This window comes from Acomys minous (genome assembly GCF_964271855.1).
Source record: "Acomys minous genome assembly, chromosome: 7".
Taxonomy (NCBI): Eukaryota; Metazoa; Chordata; class Mammalia; order Rodentia; family Muridae; genus Acomys; species Acomys minous.
In genome coordinates, this window is record NC_140488.1 from 45,501,843 (window position 1) to 45,528,996 (window position 27,154).

Here is a 27,154-nt window from a genome sequence, read left to right on the forward strand (position 1 = left end):
AAAGACAGGGAACATAAAGGTTAAAAAACATAAAGGTGGAATCATTTTATGCTGGAAAATTCAAAGTTCACCATTTCAATGAAAGGATTTTAATTGGAGACACAAACTGAAGGCTGGCATAGTTTTTTTTAAGCATCCAAAAATAGCAGAGGGAAAGTACAATTCTAAAAGTCGTTTGTCATTATTTTCTTGTTACCAGGGTCATTTTGATTTTTTTAAAAAATCCATAGAATTTAGTCAGTATTTGGTCCCTATAGAAATTAACGAGCCTATAATTCAAAATGTTTCTATACTCTTGTTACATACTCGTCATCTTATGAAATTCTAAATTCCTTTACAGAGTATGGCATTTACTCTATTTTGTACACTCAGAAAGAAACAGAGTTAATAATTCTCAATAAAATGAAGGCCAGTTGCCAGGCTTTAGACACATTTCAGGCGGATCTTATGACCCTCTGGCATTTGACTTCTTGGGTGCTGAGGGCAACTTAAAAAGCATTTCTAAAGCACATCCAGAACAAAAGCTCTCATGAGGAATCTAAAGATTAAGAAATCAGAAAAAAAAATGACTACCATCTAGCAGGAAGGCAAAATATGGGAACAAATAACAACCAGCAAAAGGCAGAGAGTATGAAAAGAGATGAAGAGCAGCTTAAACAAAAGGTCATTTTGTTTTAGGTGTGGGCTGTAGCAGGCAGGGAGAAAACCGTGTAGAAACATACTTGAACCTTATAAATGTATGTAATTAGTGTGCATTAATTAAAAATGAACCTGGCTGGGTGTGGTAGTGCGTGCCTGTATTCTCACGATGACAGAGGCAGAGGCAGGGGGATCTCTGTGAGTTTGAGGCCAGCCTAAACTCTATATCTAGTTTCAGACCACTGGGGCCTACATAGGGAGACTGTCTCAAATAAAAAAGCAAAGCCAAACAATTTTTAAAGAAAAAAAATATTAGGAAGCATTCATGCTAAAATGTGAAGGTTAAGTGGGTTTCTGATCAGCAGAGTTGGGAAGAGCGCATGGCTAATAGCAGAAGCATGCTCAAACAGCAGCTTAAAGAGCTTGCTGCACAAGCCTGGAGCCTGGAGTTGGAAGCCCAGACCCTTGGCTATAGGACTCCTGAAGGTCTTCCTCTGAGTTTCACATGTATGCAATGGCATGCGCACCACACGGCCACAGTAATTTAAAAATGATTAAAAATGCACATTGAAAGAAATTACACTAGGAAAGGATAGAGTACATTTTGTTATCAATACGAGGGAAGAGGAATAAAGTTTGCAAAGTACTTTGGGACCAATTTATTACATTGGATATGCTAGGCCGAACAAGGTAGTTTTAAATGTCTAAGCAATGGTATTTATGTGACCAGAGCTGTGCTCCGGTAGCAACATGGAAGAACTGTGTGCAGGAAGAAAATGACTGGAGGCAAGGAGACCAATCAGAAAGCTAACTGCTGTTCTCGAAGAGAAGACACTGGAACTGAAAGCAGGGTATTAATTATCACAAGAGAGAAGGGGACTGTGTGACAGTATTTAAAGCAATAGCATCAACTGGATGCCGCAGCTGTGTATAAAAGGTGGGGGCGGGGGCAGGAAGGCACAGGGTACAATGGAAAAGAAGAGGTAGATAAAGCAGCTAATAAAATAGGAAGAGAAGCAAGAGCCTGGGAGAAGATCGAGAGGAGCTCACAGAATCAAATATAGTCCAGCAGAGATATGAAAGACGTATCAGGAGATGGATTTGGCAATGATGCTTTACACTGGTAAATTATCACCATTCAACCCTCCAATCAATTTATTCAAACAAGAGCATTACTACTCTAGAAAAGAAAGGAAAAAAAGAGTCAAGCAGGGATAGCCATGAGTCAATGGTGCACGCCTTTAATCCCAGCACTAGGAAGCTAGGGGCAGGCAGATCTCAGTGAGTTTGAGGCCAGCCTGGTTTACAGCTTGAGACAGCTCCAGCAAGCAGTATTTCAAAGTCCTTTTTGAATGGAAAAGAAAAAGATTGGTAGCTTCACTGAGAAGAAGCTATTAAAGAAAAGAATGTCAAAGCTAAGAAGATCAAAAGAGTTTTTCCTTGTGAAAAAAAAAATTCTATCCGGATCTATTCTATGCCTAGAGGGTTTAAGATTTTGAGTTATGCGGACTTTAAAGTACTCTAGGCTGCTCATTTTCAAATTTTGTTCTCTAAACATAGGGCTCAATTTTCATTTTGTAAAATACATTTAGCTAGCTTACTAGGATTAAAAAGAACATTTCATCAACACTATCTCATTTAATCCTAGCAACCTCGTGAGGCTTTTTAAAAATGTCTATATTACATAAGAGAGAATTCAGAGAAGTAAACTAACTGCCCTAGAGATTAGAAATAATAAGTGGCAGGCCCCATTCTCTTAACTAATGTACTGTATTATCATTCAACCAAGTAAAGAAACAATTTTTATAAACCAAACTGTGTTCGATGAAAGCATCATCATTAACTTACACTGTTTAGTTCATTCTTTTTGTTTGTTTTTGTTTTGTTTTGTTTTGAGACAAGGTTTCTCTGTGTAGCCTTGGCTGTCCTGGGCTCGCTTTGTAGACCTCACAGCGATCCACCTGCCTCTGCCTCCTTGAGTGCTATGCACCACCACCACTTTACCAGGCTTAGTGGCGTGGAGTCAATCTGAAATAGACTGTTGACATTTGAAATGCTTTAAATAGTTTAAAGCATTATTAAGCTGGGCATGGTGGTGCATACCTTTAATCTCAACACTCCAGAGGTAGAGTCTCTGTGACTTCAAGGCAGATCTCTGTGAGTTCAAGGCCAGTGTGGTCTACAAAGGGAGTTCCAGGACAGCCAGGACTATTACACAGAGAAACCCTGTCTGGAAAAAAAAAAAAAGCCCTCGGGAACTATGTTTCTCCTGTCACCTCTTTGCATATGTTTTAAGCTCTTGTAAATGTGTCATAAATGATGAACGTCATAGCTCTGCATGGGTCTTTCAATAAATTCATGCCTGCCCATCTTGATGCAAGGAAAATTGTACAAGCAAGTACACGGATCACTTAAACCCGTAGGCTGTGCTCAATTAGACAGCAGGCATGATTTAGGCCCATCTGCTTGATCCAAGAAAGAACAGTTTAAGTTGTGCAATAGAGAAAGCATGCTTAACATACTTCACCATGAAAATCTACATTTTAGATGGTTACAGGGCTTACTCTACATTCTGGCTGCTTCTCATCTCATTTTCATATTTGAAGTGACTCTGAATAATTAAACTTTGCTACCAAATTCTCCTCGGGATTCTCTTCTCAGTTTCTGGATCAATTTGGTAGATATATATGTTCAGGCATTCTACAAGCTATTACTTCACATGTTCTTTTGTTGTTGTTTTGTTTAGTTTTCAAGATTTCTTTTTTCACATGTATAATTTGTAAGGACTTATCTATGTAAAGCTGAGGTTTCTCAATATTTTGCAACTAATATTAAATATAGACATAATTTGCATGGGTTGATAGTACACTACATTTGTGTGTGTGTGTGTGTGTGTGTGTGTGTGCGCGCGCGCGTGTGTATGAGAGAGAGAAAGGAGGGATGGCTTTGAACTCAGATCAGAGATCCATCTGCCTCTGTTTGGGATTAAAGGCATGGACCACCATGCGCAGCTACTATTTGACCTCCTTTTCATGAAATTTTGTAATCTACTCAAAAATAGTTTCATTTTCCTAGATGATTGCTCAATATTGTAAAATTTCTCCTAAATAAAATACATATGCACATAATCAAACATACATAAATAAAGTAATGTTTCTGCCAGGCATAGTAATGGTCTGTAATCCCAGCACTGGGTGATTAAAGCAGTAAGATCCTGAGTTTTCAAGGCCAACCTGGAGTCACTAGATTACAGAGTGCGTTGAAAGCCACTCTGAGCTACCCAGTGCAGTCTTGCCTCCAAAACAAACAAGTAAACCAAAACTAAAGTAATGGTTTAAAAACCACTTATTTCAACCACTTGAAACAATGTTTGTTTCAGATTTTACAGCTTAGAGCCAGGCTTGGTGGCCCAGGCCTTTTATCCCAACACTTGGGAGGAAGAGGCAGGCAGATGGCTGTGAGTTCAAGGCCAGCCTGGTCTACAAAGTGAGCCCAGGACAGCCAAGGCTACACAGACAAACCATGTCTCGGAAAACCGAATAAATAAATAAATAAATAAATAAATAAATAAATAAATAAATAAATAACAGTTTAGAGGAGATCCTAGGTATTCAGTACAAATTTAAAGAAAAGCCAGGCTCAGTTGCACAGGACTGTAATCCCAGCATTCAGGGTGACAGACACAGGCTGATCTCTGTGAGTTCGAGGCCAGTTGAATCTACAAAGAGAGTCCAGGACAGCCAGGACTGTTACACAGAGAAACTCTCTCCAAAACAAAAGACATGATGTGAGCTGGGCGCTGTAGTGCACAACTTTAATACCAGCACACAGAGAGGGAAAGGCAGGCAAGATCTCTGTAAGTTCAAGGCCAGCCTGGTCTACAAAACAAGTCCAGGGCAGCCAAGGCTACGCACAGAAATCCTGTCTCAGAAAAAAAAAATATTAAAGGACAAATGATTTACATGCAGTCCCCATGAGAGTCTGTGAGGACAGAGTTCATAAACAAAAAAGATAGCAATGTCCATTTCACATTTGGTGGCCCCTGTGTAATTCACAACAAATTAAACTGAAACCTCAGTGCTCCCCCCCCCACTATGATCCAAGACATTTTTCAACCAGATGTTAAAAAGGAAGCCCTGGAGCCAGGCATGGTGGTGCAGGCCTCTAATCCCAGCACTTGGGAGGCAGAGGCAGGCGGATCTCTGCCTGGTCTACAAAGTGAGTCCAGGAAACAAAACAAACAAACAAACAAACAAAAAAGGAAGCCTAGCATTTTTATGTCTTAAAAAAGTAATCTGTCCACCGTTGGGGTAGTTAGCATAATAGTAATATCAGTTGTGCCACCAATTTGGGTAATAAAAATCTTTAAAAATATCCAAATATCTTTCACTGCACTTGTGACTTTCTTTATTCTTACATGAGACCCTGAAACACAAGAGACCTAATTAGATTTTCAGGATATCCATGTCTTCACATTGGTAACTGGATAATCATACATTTGTGCATTTACTTCTTGATTCCTCCTATCATTAATCTATTATACAACTAACATTTGTGGATGCTTACCATCTACTACCTGGCTTATATGTTATCCTTGGTTATCGTCGCAACATAAGTACCATCTCCATTATTACAGATGGGGAAACAAAGATTCAATAAGGTTAGATTATCTGTCCAGGCTCACAAAGCTATTGTGTACTAAATGCAGAACTGGATTGACAATCTTGACTTCAGTGTCGTTTTACCTACTATACCACAGTGCCTGTTAGTAAATAACATGGATGTGGAAAGCCTAGTACATAGTAGGAGCTCAGCAGAAGTACATTTTTGTCTCCTAAAACTACTAGGTAAATAAATATCCCTAACAGAAGTCCAGTGGTTTAACCAGGAACTCTAAATAAACCATATTACTCAACTGGAAATCATTCATGCAAATGAATCTCATTTGGAGAAGACTGAAGTCAAATCCTTGTAAAATCAGATAGCCAAATAAAGACTTTAAATTTTCCTAAGCTTCATTATTCAACTTTAGTAGTCTTTAAAATGTAATTGCATTGTAATCAATGTATTATAGTCTAGGAAAGAGTCTGTTTGCGCTCTTAATCAATATACTAAATCTAAGAACGGCAGCATTTTAGAGGCGATCTGGACCACGGTGTTCTCTTATCTCGGCTGTATCTCTCTGCATGCTCTGCCAACTCTGTGCCCACCCGCTATACCTACACTACCATTTGTCCTGTAACTTGTACAAGGTCACAAAGCTGAGCAAATCGAGGAGCCTTATAGGAACTCAAAGGGCTGGAGTTCTGGTTCAGTGCTCCTTCCATTATGCCACACAGTCTGTCCACTCAATGCAAGCACTCTCCAGGCAGGGCCAGTGGTACTACTGTAAGCAAAACACAAATTCTCATGCAGTTAAATAAACGAATTCCTTCCTTTAGGGACTCCTAAGGGATTCTCCAGCTAACCTTTAGTTACACTACCCTAGACTCTAGAAGCTTTTGTTTCATTTTACCCTAGAGGCAAACCTGTGGATAATCATTTTCTTATTATCCTGTCTCATTTAACTGATGAAAGCACTAAGACTCAGAGTTCAGATAAGTTGCCCAAGGTCACAGGACTGGTAAGCACCGGAGCAGAAATTTGAATCAAGGTCTAAGTTTAGGCCCAGCTCCTAACAGCCACTAAACATTGTTACTTGTCTCTTTGCCTTTCTTTCTTCCCTTTTTTCCTTTTGTCCTTCAGGGCCTAGGATCACAAATCACATAAAGGCAGGTTTCTGGAAGGGCAGTTGAAGGGAGTAAAATAGTCACCCGCCATGTCCACACATGTCAGAAGTACCTGAACTACTTTTACAAAGTCTGGGCCTTTTTTTTTTTTTTTTTTTTTTTTTTTTGTTCAGTAACATTAATCACCTGCTTTGGAACCCAAGAACCTAAATCAGATTTGTCCAGAGGAAAACAAAAGCACTGATAACAAGAACTAGTTGGGATCCAAGACCACTGGGCAGAGAACTCCAAAGCTAAAGTTTCCACAAAAATTACAATGAGGTTAACTGAGTACTGTAATATAATCTTGTACTTGATACGTAGGAAATGTGAAGAGAAACCAGAGAGAAGAGAAAAATCCGTTTTTATACTGCAAAGAGATTCCCAGGCGAGGTTCTCCCTCATAGTTTAAAAGCCAATGTCCACCCTCACACACCCTTAACTCTAGGCAAAGCACCCTTGAGAAATACTAGGAAAAGAAGCAACCCCCCCTCCCCGCTGTGCCAGCCTCTGTGCCTCCCCCCCCCCAACCCCCCCTCCGTTTGTCTTATTCTTTCCCACCAGAGGCAAAGTAAATTCTTAAGGATTTATTTTTTGTACCCAACCCCCACATCTGGCGAATCTCGAGAGGATCATTCTCTATTCAGTGGGGGCAAAAAAGGGCAAGCTTTTTTCTTCTCAAGCAAGGGGATAGAGAGAGGCACGCAGCGAGGGAAACCTGGGAAACTGGTCACGGTAGAGGTTTGAAGAGGTGCAAATTAGTAGCTAGCTGCACTCACCCGGGTGAGACATGGGGATGACCTCATTGCGGGTCCCAGGGAAGTTAAAGATGACGGCTCCAGAAGCCCCTCTCTCATAAGCCAGATGGATCTTGTCCGCGAAGGTACAGCCTCCGCCGCGTTGGATGAGAGCCAACCAAGACACTTGCACCGTGCTCCCCCAAACTGTGGGCACCGTGAAATTAGTGTGCGGGTTACAGGCGTTGAGCGCCCCGGGCCCGTCGGGCGGTACCAGGACCCCGGAGACGGGCTCCAACGGCGAGTCCTGGCCATACACGCCCTCCTCGCTCAGCTCCCACACCGTGCGGTTCACTCCAGTGTGAGGAACCCGCCAGGACACGTTAAGGTACGCGGTCCACACGGCTTCGGCGCCCCGGGAACAGGGAGCGTGCGGACTCAGAGCCAGAAGGAAGCACCAAGCCAGCAGCCGGGCAGCTCCGCAGCCGTCACGGCAGCAGACCCTGGTCCCGGGTGGCGACCCCATGGCGCGCGCTGGGCGGGAGATCTGCGCCAGGACCAGGTAGGGGCCAGGTGGGGAGCGGGCGAGCAGCAGCTCGCACGGGGCCAGCGAGATCGCAGGCTGCCCGCAGGCACGCAGCGTCAGCGGCCAGGCGACTGCAGACGCAGCTCCCGTAAGCTTTAGAGATGCTCGCTGGCGACTGCTGCGGCCGCGTCGGGCTCTGGGACGCTAGCGCGAAGCTCCGCCCAGCTGGAGGGGGTAGAGGTGGCTGGGAGGGAAAGAGAGGAAAGGACACTGCGGGATCCGCCTCTTAAAAGGGTCACAGGATGAGAAAACATTACAGGAGGTTGGGCAACCAGGTGTGTCCGGTCCTTTTAAGGAAGAATGCATCGGCGAGAGGCTGGAGAATGCGCCAATTCACAAGCTTTCAGTTCTGATTCAGTTTGGAGTTCGTTTTGAAAGGCACGAATACCTCATTCCCTCTCTTTTGCCTAGAGGGGAGTTTGGGCTTTATTGGTAGGAGACTGAGAAAGTACTTCTGAAAAGCCGCAGGTCCAAAGAGGGTGTGAGTTTTGAGTAGGTGGATAGTGTTGAGGTTAGACGCTTCCTGGTTTGGTTTTGTTTTTGTTTGAACGGGAAGGGCAAGCAAAGCGCGTCCTCATTACTCCCTTTATTTAATTATTTTCTTAGTGGCCCCAAATGGCACATTTCCCTTTCCCTGATCTCAGCAAGCTCCATACGTGCCGGAGTGTCTTTCCTACAATTACCCGAGGCTAACATACTGCACCAGATGCCTCTTGCAAACAGTCTCGATAATCACAACAGACGCACTCTCTTCACGCACTTCAAAGCCAAGCCTTTTTTTGTTGTTGTTGTTTTTCCACCCTCCACAAATCAGGTTTGACTTAACTGATAGCCCAGCATGATTCATGATCTTAACTACATTACCTTTCTTCTCTTGGCAGCAATTAGAATGAGGTTTATCAGCTGGACAACTCACCCCTGTCTCTGCTGGTGTATTCTTTATTCATCCTTCAGTAGACAATTTCTGTTGGTACTATCAATGACTACATTTACTGGATTCTCAAAAAAAAAAAAAAAACGTGCAAGGAAGTAAGCTGATTAATATGCCTGGTCAATTTCTTCATGATTTTTATTTTTGGACAGAGTCTCCCTATGCAGTCCTGACCAGCCAGAAACTGACTATGTAGAGGAGGCCAGTTTCGAAGTTAGAGCCATCCTCTTGCCTAATTGAGATTACAGTTAATTGAAGTCATGTTCTACCAGGCCCAGAGTCTGAACAGTTTTTAACCTTTAGAGTGGACTTCTCTAGGCCTTAATTTCTCTACAAAATATAAAATGGTAGTAATAGTAATGACCTCATGGACTTGTTCAGATGGTTAAATGTCTTCATATAAATAAATCACTTAGGGCCCTGCTTAGCAGAGTGTGAAAATTATGTTAAATATTGTTATTTGACAAGTCTGGGGCCCCAGAGTTCTACAATATCAGGTTGTTACATTGCAGTAATAACCAGAGACCATGCTGTTTGAGTTCAGTCTTAGCTACTTTTTTTTTTCTTTTTTGGTTGAGTCTAATTTCCAGCACAACATTCCCAATTGCTCTCTTTTCTAAATCTAAATCCTTGTCTCAGCATTTCCTTAATAGTATTTCCCATGATTAAGCATAGGTTGATTCTATTCTCGGTATTCTTAGGACCCCAGTGAAACCTAGAGGGAAATTAACTCCATCTATCAAACACCAGCTGAGTGGGTATTCTGTGTGTTAAAAGGAACTTTAGGAACCATTTGGGGTAGGGATGGGACCAGTAGAAAAATACTCTGCCCATGTCAATGATGTTAACCTTTGAGATGTAAAATACCCCACCAAAAACCCACAGTAGTATCAGCCATCTATAAGGAATAGTATAATTCCAGAAATTGTCTGAGTTTTCTAATGGAGACCACTCAAATTACAATTAAGCAATATTACTTGAATAAAAATCAACTGTATTGTTCGTTGAAGAGAATATGATCAAAAGAAAGGAGGTATTTTATAAGATCTCTACAAAAATAAATATGGAGAGATATTTATTCATTTTATCCATTTCTTATTTCTCAAATATTTATCTCACATTTACTGTATGCTATGAACTAACTAAATGTGAGTCAAATAAAATATTAACTATGCATTCTAAAAGCTCATGAATTAACTTCAAAAAGTAAGAATCATTGCATTACTGAATAATATATGCATATGATACCATCTCTGTACTAGAGGTCTACATAGGCCAATAGCAAATAGTAGAGAAAAGTCCCTAACCCAGACTAGAGATCAGGGAATGTATATAACTGTGCCGGGTTCAAGAGGATTCATCTTTCTAGGCAAAGAGCAGCACAAGGGAAGGGATGGAGACAAAAAAATAGAAGTGCTGGAAACCTGCAATTATAGCAGGCCTTCTAAGTGCAAAATGGTTGAAACATAAAGCACAAAAAGGAGGTAATACAAGAGAAAATTAGAGCTCTGAGAAGGAAGCTCAGTGGTATAAAACTTGACTAACACACGTGAGGCTCTAGATCCATCCTCAACACTAAAAAAAAAAAAAGTAATAAAAAAGATAAACTTGAAGTGGTATATAGAGGCCAGACCTTCAGAGTTTTGGAAGTAAAGCTAGGACTTTATCCCCAAAAGTAATATCATCAGGATTTAAACAAAGAGTACTATCAGGTCTGCAATTTAGAGATCATTATGGCTTTCCTGTGTGTAATAGATTGGAAGGAACAAGAGTGGTACTGGGGAGCAGAGGTAGATTTGGGGGAGTACTCCAAGTGGGAAATGAAGGTAACCTGACTAGAAGGGCAGTAGCTATAAGAGGATGTGGGCTGAATGGGGATTCATGGTGAAGGCCAAAGCAGCAGCCCTTATTTTGAGGGATGGTACAGAGGGAGGAATAGGGTTTGAGGTCTTTGGTTCTAAAGATTGGATACACTCAGTCAGGAAGTACAGGAAGAGGCCTTAAAATGTGTCCAGTTGATAAGAAAGAGAGCAGTTCACTTTAGACCTGTTGATTTGCTCTGTGTGTACTGTAGGCAGGTAGGACAGTGTAGTAGGTTGTTGGCTTTCTTATTACTGGAGACTTACTAAATGGCAGGCACTGAAGAGGCAGAGGCATAAAGGGAACATTCTTGTTCTCAGTGAGGCCAAGGTTGAGCAGGAGAGTCAGAGGGATAGGCGGATAGTGCACATATGTCCTAATGAACAGTATGACGTAGGAAAGCATAAGGATTACCTAAGGGAAGAGGGTAAAGATGATATCCAGGCCTAAGTAATGGTATATGAGACTAGCAGGGAACAGCCAGAAAACTAGCGTTCAGTAATTAGGCATGGCTAGGATATAAGCTACCAAAAGTGAGGTAAGGAAAATGAAACTAGTAGAGTAGTTGGAATGTGAAGTTTAAAATATGAAGAAACAATATACATATTACATACGAGCACACACATAAAACAAATTTGACAAAGTGATTAGCTATTGTTGAATATAGAGGGTGGGAATATAGATATTAAATTATTTTAAAAACTTTCTGTATAGTTTATACTTCTTATAATTAATGAATTTAAATTGTGAGGGTTTTTGGTTTTTGGTTTTTCAAGACAAGGTAAATTGTGAGTTTTAAATGTTTAAATTCTCTTTGGTGTGTATGTTTGTTTTGCCTGCATGCATGTATGTGTGATGTGTATTGTGTGAGTGCCTGGTACTTACGAAGGTCAGAAGATGGCATTGGATCCCCTAGAACCAAAGTTATAGGCAGTTGTGAGCTGCCACAAAGGTGCTGGGAACTGAACCCAGGTCTTTTGAAAGAGCAGCCAGCATTCTTAACCACTGAACCATCTCTCCATCCCCTAAGTTGTGGCTTTATATTGAAGCTAGTGGAACAGATGAATAATACAACAGATTTTGGTTTAAAAAAATCATCCAGATTGTTTTAAAGGTAAGACTGGTGATAGGGAGACTAGTGAGGAGGCAAACATCACCAGATCTCTTTTGGATGTCTAGCCCATTGTGAAATGGAGATACCAAGTTTCTATATCTTGATGACGTGAACCATTAAGCATCCCTTTGCTCTGAGTCCATCTTCACCAAGCAACCTCCTTATTATCATTTAGCTACTCATGTAAATATGCCTACAGGGAGATAATGCACTCATCAGCAAACACTAGTATCAGGTCCATTTGGAGGTTATACTTCTCATTATAAATTAATCAATTGGCATTCTGGCTTACATATTGGTCTCCTGTGAATTTGGTTAACTATGAGTCAGTCCCCAAGAGCCCAGTTTCTGGCTATACTACCAGTTACATTTCAAAGCTTTCAAAGCTGAGAACCAGATTGTCGATCCTGATTGCGTCAATGTCTTTCCATGATGAGTAACTTGCTGGCTGCCCCTACCTTACCCCCTTGTCTTACCGCAGAGTATTTTCACACTGCAACAGTTACCCACTACTAAGTGTTAGGGAGCTGACTAGAAATGCTAGCACCCACTTCTGCTTGAGGAATGGGAGTGCCAGATCTCACTCCTTCACAAAGCATCACTCAGAGTAAGACTATACTGTTCCCCGTTGGAAAGTACCTCCTGGGGTAGTTCAATTATCTCCCTCCCCCTTCCCTACTCTTCTCTTCTGATTCTGGGCCTTCAGTGTCTCCTTAGTATCCTTGGCCACATCCCTGTTCAACTAGGGCATTTGCCCTAGGGAGTGGCCCTGGACCAGATCTCACCTGATTCTTGACAACTAAGAATATTCTTTCAGAGTGCTACTCTCCATAAGCCAGTAATAGTTACTCAACTACTGGTTTTTAAACATTTACCAGGTGGTTTACATACTTATCTCCATCTATTAGTATTCCCATATTTTTTTAATAGAACAGGAAACAGGCTCAAAATTAGCAGTCGGCCTAAAGTCATAGTTAAACAGAAGCAGAATTCCAATGCACTTCTGACTATAAGTATTAATAGCTGAAAATGACTCACACCACTCCTCTGTAGAGTGGCATGCACACTGTAATGATTTTTTTTTAATACTAAAGAAAGTTTAAGGGATGTTTCTCATATGCATTTCAGGAAACTGTTACCATTGAGGGAGGGACTAATATTTGAGCCAAGAGCCTGTTTGCATAATGCAAAACCTACCACAAAGATGAACCCTGGCAAATGCTTCTGTCAACAGCAGCAAATGAAACAGCCCTGAGCAGGCTCTATCTAATGATGAACTGATAAAGCAGAGCAGGACCCTGCAGGAGCAACCATGTGGCACCACTGTAGCAAGTTAAGGTCGTTATCATAGGATGTATCTGCAGAGACATAGAGATGAACAATAGTGTGTAGCCTAATATATGTCTGCAAAAAACAAAAAAACAAAACAAAACGAGACGTCACATCTGACCTCTTACCATGAAATAAATGGCAAAACATAGCTTGCAATAACTATCATTTTCTATATCAGCGATGGGGTAGGTATACAGCTGGATAACCTAGGTGTGCAGGCTCTATCGAGAGAGTATGACTGCCACTATTTGGTTAGAAAGATGAAAATGATGGGGATGTAGAGAGAAAGAAGAGCCACAGCCATTGTTATCACACACACAAAGAAAGGATAGAACTTCAGGGAGGGGGCTTAGCAATGGCCAGTATGCTGCACCTAAAATGAAGAGCAGTCTCTTTTTATCCATCAGAGACAGCTATGAATGAGAACCTACTATGGCCCAGGTAGCTTTTACCTGTAGGGATTATATGAGTATCTGAACAGAAGAAGAAACAGGTCCAGGTCTAGGAGCTTGATGATGTCATCCATGGTTTTACCAAACCACAGAGTTGGCATTTAACCCCATGGCCAAGTAAGTATAAAATCATACTCTTTCCATTTTCTCATTTTCCACCTTATATGACACTATATTGGAAAATAAAAAATCAGATAAGGGCCTTCTATTTACAGAGAACCTACTATGTACCAGACACTTTACAATGATCACTATAAGCCCAGTTTCTCACAATATACAATATTATTAAAATTCCCATTATAATTCAGATGAGGAACATGAGTTGTAAACTGATAAATTATCTTGTGGGAAGCTACACAGTAAGTATGCAGCAGAGTTGGGATTTTCATGAGAATTTTTCCTAGATTCCACTTCTATAGCCTTTCCCCCCACCGCCAATACACTGCCACTGTGCACACATAAAGCTAATACCATTACAAGGTGAAAAGAACAACTCCTCCTTGGCCATCTCCAGTAACAGTGTAGGGTGCTAAGAACACATTCCCTAGTGGTCCTTGATGTCCGCTGAGCAGCCCTAGAAGTCCTAAATAATGGAGACTGAGAATGTGTTTAATCATCAAATGCTTCATAATTATTTGTGAATGTCTCTATATTCAGTTGTATAAGCTCACTCACTTGCATGTGGAGACATGGGTACCTCAGCACATGCTTATAATGGGTTATTTTGCACTCAGTGACAAAAACTAGCACAGGAAGTATATTTTGTTATAGGATATTGCAGAGAACATGAACTAAATTACATCTGCCTGATTTCCACCAGGGGATCCAATTACATATAGTGAATTTTACGAAGGTAGTTAAGAGTATCACAGATTGCTGAAGAGTTTCTTGGCTCCTTTGCTGTAGAGAAGAGCTCAGGGCAAGTGTGAGTGGTTTACCGGGCTTGTTGGGCAGAGAAGGTGCTGAAAGGAGCAATAGAGATGTGGGGTCTTTCTCCTTCACTGGGCCATTGGATGAGACTACTGGTGAATCACATATTGTCTCATACAGTGTTCTACCTTTCTTTTTCAAGTTTCTAGAGAAAGACAGATTCCAAGGGAATAAAATGTATGACCACAAGAAGGTGTGTATGTGTGCGCACATGTGCTGCACATGCATGTGCATGCCTGCATGTGTTATTAAAAGAAGGAAAAAAGAAAAATGTGGGGAAAATGGAAAAGGAAAAGAGTTTTTTTTTTTTAATGAAATGTGCCTTACAAAAATGATTCGTTCCTGGCACTAGCTAAGGACAATATAAGAAGTAAACTTCGAACCCCTACCCAGATCTAGCCAATGGACAGGACATTCTCCACAATTGAGGGGAGAGTGGGGACTGACTTTCACACGAACTCTGGTGCTTCATATATGACCACGTCCCCTGGATGGGGAGGCCTGGTGGCACTCAGAGGAAGGCTAGCAGGCTACCGAGAAGAGACTTTATACCCTATGAGCATATACAGGGGGAGGAAGTTCCCCTCAGTCACAGTCATAGGGGAGGGGGAGTAAGGGGAAAATGGGAGGGAGGGAGGAATGGGAGGTTACAAGGGATGGGATAACCATTGAGATGTAATATGAATAAATTAATAAAATATATTTAAAAAGAAAAAAGATTCATTCCAATATCTACCTTTATTTTATTTTTATTTTATGTACTTATTTTTTGGTTTTTCGAGACAGGCTCTTTCTGTGTAGCCTCAGCTGTCCTGGACTTACTTTGTAGACCAGCCTGGCTTCGAACTCACAGCAATCCGCCTGCCCCTGCCTCTCGAGTACTGGTCTACCTTTATTTTTCACTTTGAAGTTGACTAGTTATGTGACACCAGAAAGTCTGTTTTTTCTTTCTTAACCAAAAAGTATGGATATTAATGATAAATTGAATAGATTTCTTTTGAACCACTTACTATTCCATTAGATAATAGCCTACCAAATCTGATAGTACAGTTAAATTCACTCCACTATGGGGATACATTTTGAGAACTGCGTAATTAGGAAATTTCATCATTTTGTGGACATCATATCATATACTTCCTTAAACCTATACTGAGTAGCCTACCACACATGTACAGTACATGATACAGCCTAGAGTCTTAGGCTATAAACCTGAATAGCACACTACTGTACTGAATATGGAGGTCAGTTATAAAACAGTAAGAAACATCTGTACTTGCAAAAACACCTAGGGACAAAAAAGATAAAAGAAAACTATGGCATAAAATATTTTAAAATGGCAGACCTATATGTAGCATTTATCATGTATGGAGCTTACAGGTCTAAAGACTTTATAAACAGTGTATACTTGGGCACCACTAAGCTTATAAAATATTTTTCATCCTCAAATAATGAATTAGCCTTACACTATATTGATTCCAGTGTTGATTCCCCCACCCCCATTATTTCTCCCCAAAAGCCTTCTGTTCTGAGAAATTTAAGGGCTCTGAGAGCAGATGACAAATTCAGGACAGAAAACTACAGTAGCTACTCAGAGGCTGGATTGTTGCTATGCAGACATTGAACAAAGTTTGTTCGTGAGTGTTTGAGGATCATTCATATGAACGCCAATTTGTTCTTGGGAAAATGTTCACCAGGAAAGAAGCCTTTAAGAGAATAGAGAAATTTTTTTTTCCATTTTTGCTCTGTAACAAATATATATAAAAATGAATATATTTATATATTTGGACTGTTTGTTTAGTAAATAAATTGTTCTTATCTTGCTTCATTTTTTTACTTTATAGATAGTTAGATTTTAACTTTTTTGTAATAATAATTAAAACACAACAATGGTTCTTCCTTGTTTCTCCTTCCTTCCTTCTCCTTTCTTTCTCTCTCTTTCATTCTTTACTTCTATCCTTTTTCTCTTTTGGAATGGCGCTCTTGACATGTAGAGGAGCCTGGCATGGAACTCATTATGTAACTTAGGCTGCCCTCTAATGTGCTTCAGTCCCAGGACTCAGCCTCCCAACTGCCAAGAGGAGATGCATACATATGCACTCCCACTGTGAATGGTATCTTTCTATATATTTTTATTTCGCATGCCTTTTCCACTTATTGTTATATTATTTTTACCTTAGGTGTGTGTGTGTGTGTGTGTGTGTGTGTGTGTGTGTGTGTGTGTGTTTCAAGACAAGGTTTCTCTGTATAGCCTTGGCTGTCCTGGAGTTTCTTTGTAGACCAAGCTGGCCTTGAACTCATAAAGATCCTCCTACCTCTGTCTCCCAATCGTTAGGATTAAAGACATGTGCATTTTCGTCTTTAAAACTTCTTGTATTAGAAATAAAGACACAAGGCCAGGCAGTGGTGGTTCACACCCTTAATCCCAGCACTTAAGAGGCAGAGGCAGATGGATCTCTGTGAGTGTGAGGCCAGCCTGGTCTACAGAGTGAGTTCCAGTACACCCAGGGTTATTCAGAGAAACCCTATCTTGAAAAACAAAAAACAAACAAACAGGAAATAAAGTCACAAATACACACACTATACTAGGCCTATAAAAGGTCAGGGTCATCAAAACCTTATTCCCCACTTCCTGTCTGGAAGGCCTTCGGGGCAGGAATAGGAACAGACAGTCATCTGCTGTGACCATAAGGTCTTCTGACATTCTTAAAGAAACTGCCTCAGGATCCTCTAGACTGTGCTACTCTTTATCCCAGAAATATGGTCAAGACCTCCTAGACTGTGCTACTCTTTATCCTAGAAATGTGATCAGGTTGGCTTCTGTTCTTTTTCTTCTTCCTTTTTTAAAAAAAAATCACAAAATTAGCTAGGTTTGGTGATACACACCTTTGATCCCAGCACTTGGGAAGGCAGAGGCAGGCAGATCTCTGTGCGTTCAAGGCCAGTCGGGTCTACAAAGTGAGTCCGGAACAGCCTGGACTACAAGAGAAACCCTGTCTTAAAAAACAAAAACAGAACAACAACAACAGCAACAACAACAAAAAAAACCAGAATTGTCTTAAAGAGTGTAATACTTTGTGAACACATATTTTTAAAAAATAATTTCCTTTACTTTTTGAGATGATAATATAATATTATTTCTGTCTTCTCTTCCTCCTTCCAAATCCTTCCATCTTCCTGTCCTTCAAATTCATGGCCTCTTTCTGTATTAATTGTTGTCACATACATATACATATATGTATATATGTACATGTATATTTCTAAATGCATAACTACAGTCTGTTAGTCATTTGAGTTCATACGGAGCTGTAGGATACCTGCAACACTTTCTGGTAAACTTTTTACCAAACTTTCTTTGAAGTCTCTTTTCTTCTCCTATACTTTTTTTTTCTCTCACTTTTTAAGCTGTACATCCATTAGATGGCAGGGGGTTTTCAGTTCCATTTTAAACTTATGGAACCACCCTCATATATGTGGTCTATCACTGCCCAAAATGTCATTATGTGGCAAACGACTGTACATCTAAATAAATATCTATGGTATTATCGCTGTGTAAGATACATAGTAGAAGAGACATTCATTGAAGGGTATAGACCTGGTAATATTTCAGTAAATCAGGCACAAGTTAAGAAATTTAATATGTATCTGGACAAGACATCCTTTGTAAGGACCAGACAAACTCCATTTTGAAAAAGAAACTCCATTTTGTGTTAAACCTAGTCAAGGGCTGAACCCAGATTCCAGAAAAACCGCAAACTAGTCTAAACAGAAAAATATTCCCTAGCAACACAATCAGCTCACCTTGGGAAAGTCCAAATATACTCTCTGCTGGTCAAGCTGACCAGCAGGTGGTCTGGCACATAGCAACAACCAATTAGGAGAAGCCAGGCCAAAGTTCCTAACATCCCCATGACTGCTTCAGCCAATCTTTTCTATAGGCCAACTTGCCCCTACGCCTATTACACAACCATGAAACGCAAAGGCATGTAACTCCCTGCTTGCAGCTTTTCTGCCCAAATGACGTCAAATCATATATTGTAAAACCCATTTCTTTGTCTAAAACCTATAAAAACCCCTCTCACTTGAGACTCGAGGACACTTCCTGCATCTGCTGTGCCAGTGCATAGGAGGGGTGGCCCAGGTTTTGAACCTGCAATAAAGACTTCCTTGCCATTGCATTTGGACTTAGCTCTTGGGTGGTCTGTTTGAGGAGTTTCTCAAAACTGGGGCATAACACCTTTAACACACAAACAGAATTGGATTCCTTTTTGGTTGTAACAGCATTTCCTACAAAAACTGGGGATTTTGAAAAAGCAATTTAAATATTGGTATCATATCCTAGGTTTAATCACTGGGACGACAAAAGCATTCTAAAAAAGTAGGAATATTAGAAACAATACTCAGTATTTAACAAGCCCTCAGCTAACTTCACACTGAGTGGTGAGAAGTTGGAAGCTTGCCCTCTAAGATCAGGAACAGGCAACGGTGCGCATCCTCATTACTTCTGCTCAACATAGTACTAAAAGTCTAACTACTTATGTTATATAAAAGAAATGAGAGCCATTCAAATAGTAATGAAGAAAGAAGTAAGCATGATAACATGATAAGAAGTTCTATGATAAATGACCTTTTCCCCTTTGACTCAAGAATATTACTGTATTATAAAAACTCTTATATGTGAGAGTCTACAGGATTCCAAAATTAGAAAAAGTAATCGGATATTAATGAAAGAAAATTAATCCTTAATATTTGGTAGCAATCATTGCCAAAGACAATGGGAGAGCTATGAACTAATTTGAAAGTCTGCATTGGCCTCTTCTTTTTTGACAACATAGTATACATAGAAAACCATAAAACTGACAGAAAATAACTTTTGGGACTAATTAAACACATTTAGTAGTGTTACAGAGTAGAAAATGAACTGAAAACAATCAAATTAATAAAACACTGTCTTAAAAAGACATTGACACTTTAATCCCAGCATTCAGGAGGCAGAGGCACGTGGATTGATGTGAGTTTGAGGCCAGTGTGTCCAGGACAGCCATGGCTACATAGAGAAACCCTGTCTTGAAAAGCAAAGGAAAAAAAAAAAGACATCGAGAAAGTCATCCTACTTATAATAATCTCAAAACGACATAGAAAAGGACAAATTTTAACCAAAGAGGTAGCAGATCTCTACAGTAAAAGCTATAAAGCAGGGAAATCGAAGACAGCTCACATAAATGGAAAGATACTTTGAGCTGATGAATAGAAAGAACTAATAGTTAAATGTCTGTAGTACCCAAAGTCGTCTACAAATTCAGTGCTTCCCTTATAAAAATTCCAATGTCATTATTCACAGAAATAGGAAAAAAAATCTCTAACGTTTTTATGGAAATATAAAAGCTCTCAAATAGCCAAAGGGCTAGAGATGAAGGTCAGATGGTAGAGCATTTGTCTAGCACAACAAGGCCCTGGGTTCCATCCCAACAACACATAAAACTGGGCATGGTGACACACACATGTAAGATCAGCAGTTCCGTGTTTGTGACAAGAAGTTAAGGAGTTCAAGGTCATCCTTGACTACAAATAGTTTGAAGCCAGCCTGGGATATGTGACACCTCGTCTCAAAAAGAGGGGATGAGGTGTGGAGAGGGTTTGCTCGGTATACAGAGTGGAATAAAATATTGGAAAGCCATAACTTGAATCAGGAGCTAATACTCAAAATATGAAAAGAATTCAACAAGAAAATAAATTACTCTGTTAAAATTGGTAATAGAAGTTAATGAATATTTCTCCAAAAGAAGACAAATAGCCAGCAGACATATAGGAAATGCTCAAAATCTATAATCATTAGAGAAATGCAAATCAAAACTATGTGGAACTACATTTCATACCTGTTAGATTGACTACTATGAAAACTGTAGAAGATGAATGTAGGCAAGGTTGTGGAGAAAAGGAAACCTATGCACACTGTTGGTGGGAATGTAAATTAGTGCTGCAGTATGCAAAACAGAATGGATGTGCCTCAAAAGTCTAAAAATAGAACTACAGTAAGATCCAGAAATGTTACTACTGGGCAGCTACCCAGAGGCATGAAATACGTGTTGAAGAGATGGCTACATTCCCATGTTCATTGCAGTACTCCCCACAATAACTGAAGAGCGGAAGCGATTGAAGTGGCTATCAATAGATGGTTGGATAAAGAAATGTGGCACACATACAATATGGAATGCTATCCATCCTTTAAAATAAAGAAATAAGGGCTGGAGAGAGGGCTCAGAGGTTAAGAACACTGACTGCTCTTCCAGAGGTCCTGAGTTCAATTCCCAGCAACCACATTTATTTATTTATTTATTTATTTATTTATTTATTTATTATGTATACAGTGCTCTGCCTGCATGTACACCTGCACACCAGAAGAAGGCATCAGATCTCATTATAGATGGTTGTGAGCCACCATGTGGTTGCTGGGAATTGAACTCAGGACTTTTAGAGGAGCAGTCAGTGCTCTTTACCACTGAGCCATCTCTCCAGCCCAATAAATAAATCTTTTTTTTTTAAAAAAAGAAAGAAATTCTATCATTTTGGATCACATAAATAAGCCTAGAAGCCATTATGGTAAGTAAAAGCATAAAGGAGCAATTACTACATTATCTGACTGATACGTAAAATCTGAAAAGCCAAAGTCACAGAGGCAGAGAGGAGTACGATAGCAACCAGATGTTGGGGTTAGGGTGGTGTGGATGGAGAAAGGGAAATGTACATCAATGGTACAAAGTTTTAGTTAGAATGAAGAGTTTCTAGTGATCTGTTACACACCTTGTGACTATAGCTAATACTAATAATGTGTATTATACGTTTTAGAACAGGTAAAAGTATAGATTTTTAAATACTCTCATCATGAAGATGTGGTAACCATATGACATGATGTGTTTGCTAACTAGCATAATTTGATTATTCGACAAACTGTTGGCATTGAAACACACACCTCATTGTACTCCATAAATATATATAGTTATTATTTGCAAAAAATACAATACTTCCCTCAAGTCTCAGAATCATCACCCAAGAGCGCTGGCTGCTCTTCCAGAGGTCCTGAGTTCAATTCCCAGCAACCACATGGTGGCTCACAACCATCTATAATGTGATCTGATGCCCTCTTCTGGCCTGCAGGTTTACAAGCAGGCAGAGCACGATATACCTAATAAACAAGTACATCTTTTAAAAAATCCACTCATTGAGGGGATTCATCCTTATTGTTGTAAAACTAGCCAATCACATGTATCTAGAGGTCATGAACCCTAGTGGAGAACTTACTACTGTCACATAAAATGAGTATAATTCCAAGTTGCATTATAAATACTTATTCTTATACCCACAGATAAGTGTAGCGCTCACTCTTCATCAAAGAAGCTTCTTTTTAAGCAGATAGAGACAGTCTAGGAAGATCACAATTGGTCAAAATGTAGAAAACATCTGGCTGAAAGTTGTCTATCCCCAGTTGATACATCTACAACGAAACTGCTCCATCTAAGGCTAAGGGAACATCACAGAGAACGGGGTGGGGAAACTGTATGAGTAATTTTTCTTTAGGGAAGCATGCTCCTCCAGTAGATGATCCCAAAGCCATGCACATACAGGCAGCATTAAATGGAGTCAGTGGCTATTAAGAGAGAGAGCAAGCATGTAATGTTAGGGAAGGAGCGAGGGTATAGGGGAAGAATTAAAAGGTGGCTAGGTGTTTAGAATATAAATTGGGAGTTATAGTGACCCAAAGACATTATAGGCATGTGACTATTTTAAGAAATATTAAAATAAATAGTCACTTTGGGGGAAAAGAGGAACTTCAAAAACTAACACCCTTTGCTGTGTGAACAAGAACACCTATTGAAACAGGACTTGCCCTTTAGAAGCTAAACTTTCCAAGGGTGTGAGCAAAGGCGAATTTGTATTGCAAAGGGCAAAGTCGCAACTTCACAGCTGCTAACTATATGCATTAGGATTAGCTACAGCTGCTCGGGGGCTCAAAATTGATCAATAACCTGGAGTAAACAAGTATCTCGCAATAGGTGACCGAGTGCTAGAACATAGACGAGAAAGTACAATTGGCTAGCGAGCCACTCATGATTCACACCCTCCAAATGAAACGAATGATATGGTTCTAGTTGGTAATAGGAAAGCTGCAAGGGACAAGCGAATCTTCAACAAGAGAGTATTTTATGGCTGCACAATTATGTTAGTTTTGATTTCACCACAAAGTATGCACTGTAAAATATAGGAACTTTCCTGGGGGAAAGTTACTAACAGGAACATCAAAAGGAAAACATACCCAGATGTACTGAACCACAGCTCACCCTCACCCTGGCACCCTAAATCCCTTTTCCCTAAGCTGACAATCTTCCAATTATTAGGGCAGTATACTTTTTGAAGTGCTATCTCTCTGTGCACCTTTGAGTGTGGCTAGGATCACAATATTTTCGCATCTTTACAGAAAACTAATTCAGACACAGGAATCAGCCACTGCTTAATATTCTGTGTGCTGTCAGCTCTGGAGCCACAGAAAGCTTTTCTTTCTTTCTTTCTTTCTTTCTTTCTTTCTTTCTTTCTTTCTTTCTTTCTTTCTTTCTTTTTAAACCAGAGGCAGCAAAGTGGCTCAGCAATGTTTGCTTTACATAGTGGGGGTTGGGAAGAAATTGAAAGCTTGGAGCTTTTCATGTTTGAAGAAGTATCTCTTTAAGTTTACCTTTAGTGAGCCCATCAGTCCATTAAACATCTTATATTCTTAGATGACAATGGAGGAATTTAGAGAACTGCTAAGAGCACATGTTTGGGCCATTCACAACGTGTAGGACACAGCTCCTTTCTTTTCAGGTCTTTTATTGGGCTGGATTCTAGACAGATTGAAAACATTTCAACGCACGCATTTGAGGAAACAGGCTAATTTATAATCAGTGCTTTCAATAGGCCACACCCATGGCGTGTAGCATAGGAAAGAAAAAAGTCAAGTTTAATGACAGAGGCAACAGCTAGCTACTTGCTTCACAGTAGAACCCTGAGGAGTGGAATTAGATTACTTTTGGTCATTCGGTTTTCTCTTCAACAGAATCTTCTCACTACAAGTCCTGTTAGATAGCACGGAACAAGCAAAGAACAAGCAGGCTTGTCAGAAACAAACATTGCTAGCCTAATCCTACCTGACCCTTGCAGTCACTGTACACATTTAGGCATAAAACTTTTAAAAACCAATTTCCGCTCTCAGATGTACTCTCTAATGTACAAAATCATGGAACGATCACCTGTGGCTGTACAGGCTATCCAATTTTCTATTTTGGTGTTTCAGGATCTAAAAGAAATTTGGGGCTGGGAGTGTAGCTCAGTCAATATAGTGCTTGTCTAGCTTGCAGGAACGCTATGTTCAACTGGGTGTGATGGTACACATCTTTAATTCCAGGATTTGAGGGTAATTTTGAGGGTCATCTTCAGCTATGCAGCAAGCTTAAGATGAGACCCTGTCTGAGAGAGACTGGGAAATAAACACCTTGAGGCTGGAGAGATGCCTCAGAATTTAAGAAGACATGGTAAACCTATAATCCCAGCACTCAGGGAGGCAGAGGCAGGTAGAGCTCTGTGAGTTCCAGGATAGCCTGATCTACAAAGTTAGTCCAGCACAGCCAAGGCTACACAGAGAAACCCTGTCTTAAAAAACAAAATAAAAACAACAACAAAAAAAAGAATGAGGAGGAGAAAGAGGAAGAGGAGGAAGGAGGGAGAAAGAGGGGCAGGAAGAGGAGAAAGAGGAAGAGGAGGGGGAGGAAAAGAAGCAGGAAGAGGAGGAGGAAGAGGAGGAGGAGGACAAAGACCTCTCTTCTGGTTTCCATGGGCTCCTGCATGAATGTGGAGCACACACATATACCAAGGCATACACACACACACATATAAAATATTTTAGAAAAGAGAAATACACACTTTCGAAATTTCCAGTATCTGCAAAGCCTATTAGAGTCTCCAGGGATCAAAGATGAATATAACAAAGTCTCTCCACTATCTTAGTCCATCAGGGGTAAACTCTTCTTTAAAAAAAACAACAAAAAACAAAAAATTAGCCTATCCTCTCTTTGTTTCAGCCTGGATACAACTGGATGATAAGCGGTTCCTCCTGTCACAGAAAGCATCATTTAGTATCAGCTGTCTATGACTTGAGAAAAGACACTTTTTTTTTTCTTGGGCTTCTTTTAAATAATTGATCTGTCTTGAGTAATTCCACAATTTCAAACCATCCCTTACATTTTAGCCAGATATTTTTTTTTTGTTGGGCCACTCTAATTACACTAGTTCTTATTGTATGATAAATAAAATAGAAATCTTTTGACTTGAATTCCAGACCTTCAGCTATTTAGGCGGAGCTGATCCCAGTATCCTCTAAGTCTTCACTGTATCATATTTTGCAGGACTGTGGATGGAACCCATGACTTGCATTATGGGAAAGTGTTTTTCCACTGCATCTGTAGCATTCAATGTGCCTCTTACATTATGCCGAATCTATTTATTTACATGCCTTTCCCTTTCATCAGGAAGAGTTATTTGAGAAGGAGGCCATGTGTCCCCAGGTCTTACCCAGTATATCAGAATATATTTGAGGGACAAAGAAATTGCTAGCAGCAATTGGGGGACACTTTGGCTAGTTTGCTGTTTACTTGGCATGAGCCTTCCACTGTTTGTGTGACAACATAGTTTGCATACAGTAAAAAACACTCTTAAATATACATATTGGTAACTTTTGACAGACATACATAGACACTTAATGGCGACCGCAATCAAGATCTAAAACAATTTCTTTACTCCTCCAATTCCCTTATGCTATGCCTTTAGAGTCCCACCCTCCTCCAGCTGCCTACTGGCAGCCACCATTCTATTTTCGTTCCTTATAGTTTTGTCTTTCCAGAATGGCATATAAATGGAGCCATTCGGTCTTTTGTGTGTTGTCTGACTTCTTTTACTTAGCAAAATGCATTTGAAACTTGTCCCTTTTTTTGCCTTTGAGAGTACTCTGTCTGTCTGTCTGTCTGTCTGTCTCTGCCTCTGTTTCTCTCTGTCTCTGTCTCTCTGTGTGTGTGTGTGATTTGTGTTGGCATGGTATTTAAACAAAAACAAAAGAACAGTCAGAGAGATGAGTGTTGTGAGTACAAAGTCCTACTTGAGCATAGCGGCAGGAATGTTTGCTTCCAACTCAAAGAATTCAGGGAGGTTTTCTGGAAAAAAATGGCATTTGAGCAGGACCTTAGATATCTTCGGTGTTTTCAGACGCCAGCACGACAAGGGAAGAGAAAGGATCTCAGTAAGAAAATGGGCTAGAGCACAAGAGAGGGCAAAGTGGGAAATGAGATGGAAAAGGGATATTAGAGCTATGTTGACCTTAAATGACAGATTTAAGAGCTGGTCTTAATTCATTAGGAAGAAGAATGCCACTGCAGAGTTTTGATAACATGTTCTTCTTTGAAGAGAGGTAACAGTTTTGCCTGTAAGCAATTCAACTTCCCCACCTGAGCCCAAGTAGCTCCCTCCCTAGACTGTTGAGTGCTCAGTGGTGAGGTTTCAAACAAGGGGACAAACTATGTCTCTATATAGCCACAGCGTACATCTCCCATTTCATTTACAATTCCAACAAAATGTTGGTGCATCCCAGTTTCATTTCATCCTCATTATTTATTTTTAAGAGAATAATACATACTTTTACAGACTTCCACTATCTGCAAAGTCCTAGGATAGTTTTTGGAGATCATACAAAGATGAACATAATAGATTCTCCACTAATTGCTACCCTCTTGCATGTACATGGTACAAAGTGTATCTGTGGAAAGAGAGAAGCCAGCTAATCCACAGTTAGTTTGCTGCATTCACTTGTGTTCTCAGTTATCTTTGCCATCAAGGTATCAGAAAACCAACCATTGTTCTTGGATTCTACTTTCCTAGTTCTTCATAGAAACATCTTTTCTGGGGTAAGAGTCAACATTAAAACATATGTCTTTGCAGACAACTCACTCTAGAAAGCCCAGTTGAACAGCATTCCTTTCTTAGTTAAAAGCATGGTGTCCACAGATATGACTCAAATCCCTTACATACAAAGAATCCATTCCTGTTTTGAACGCCTTAAATAGGCATCTAACCAAGGAGGATATTCTAATGTCCAAGAAGCACATCAAAAACTGTCCGATATCATTAGTCATTTTAAAAATGACAATTAAAACTGCACTGTGGGGGCTGCAGAGAAGGCTCAGCAGTTAAGAGCACTTGCTGCTCCTTCAGAGGGCCTCGGGTTGGCTCCCAGTATCCACATGGCAGCTCCAAATTGCCTATAACTTCAATTCCAGAGCATCCAACACCTCTTATGACCTCCATAGGGCTCCTGTGAACACGTGGTGCTCATAATACACTCAGGCACACATACGCACACATACACATAAACTACACATATTTTTAAAATCCCACAAACTCATGACAACTGTATACATAGAAAAATGGCCAAAATGAATAACAATGGCCACAAAAAGAGGAACCACAAAGAATGGTGAAGAAGTGATGAAACTGAAACATACCAACATTTTTGTTGGGAGTGTAAAGTGGTACACATCCGGTATGAAAGTCAATACGAATTTCTTATAAAATGCATCATGAAATGAATATATGATTCATCAGTTTTAGATAAGTGAGTCATGGTAATAAAACACCTATAAAGTTTCATTTCCTGTTTTATTAATATTTTTGTTAATGTAAAAATCATGCATATGTGAATCATTGTATTTTGTTCATATTCTTCTTTGTATTCTGC

General features: G+C 40.1%; 1 protein-coding gene across 2 annotated transcripts in view; it reads right to left on the bottom strand.

Moving 5' to 3' along the window:
- The window catches only part of RNF128 (ring finger protein 128), a 104,505-nt gene that overhangs the window by 52,733 nt on the left and 24,618 nt on the right, over positions 1-27,154 (bottom strand). Inside the window, exon 1 of one of the 2 annotated variants that reach the window (XM_084790735.1) lies at positions 7,187-7,878. The exons of the other annotated variant lie outside the window; for it this stretch is intronic. Within the exon in view, the coding sequence (XP_084646861.1) occupies positions 7,187-7,670 (484 nt within the window). The 5' untranslated portion in view covers positions 7,671-7,878. Of the gene's footprint in view, positions 1-7,186; positions 7,879-27,154 lie in introns of those variants that run through there. 2 annotated transcript variants of the gene reach the window in all.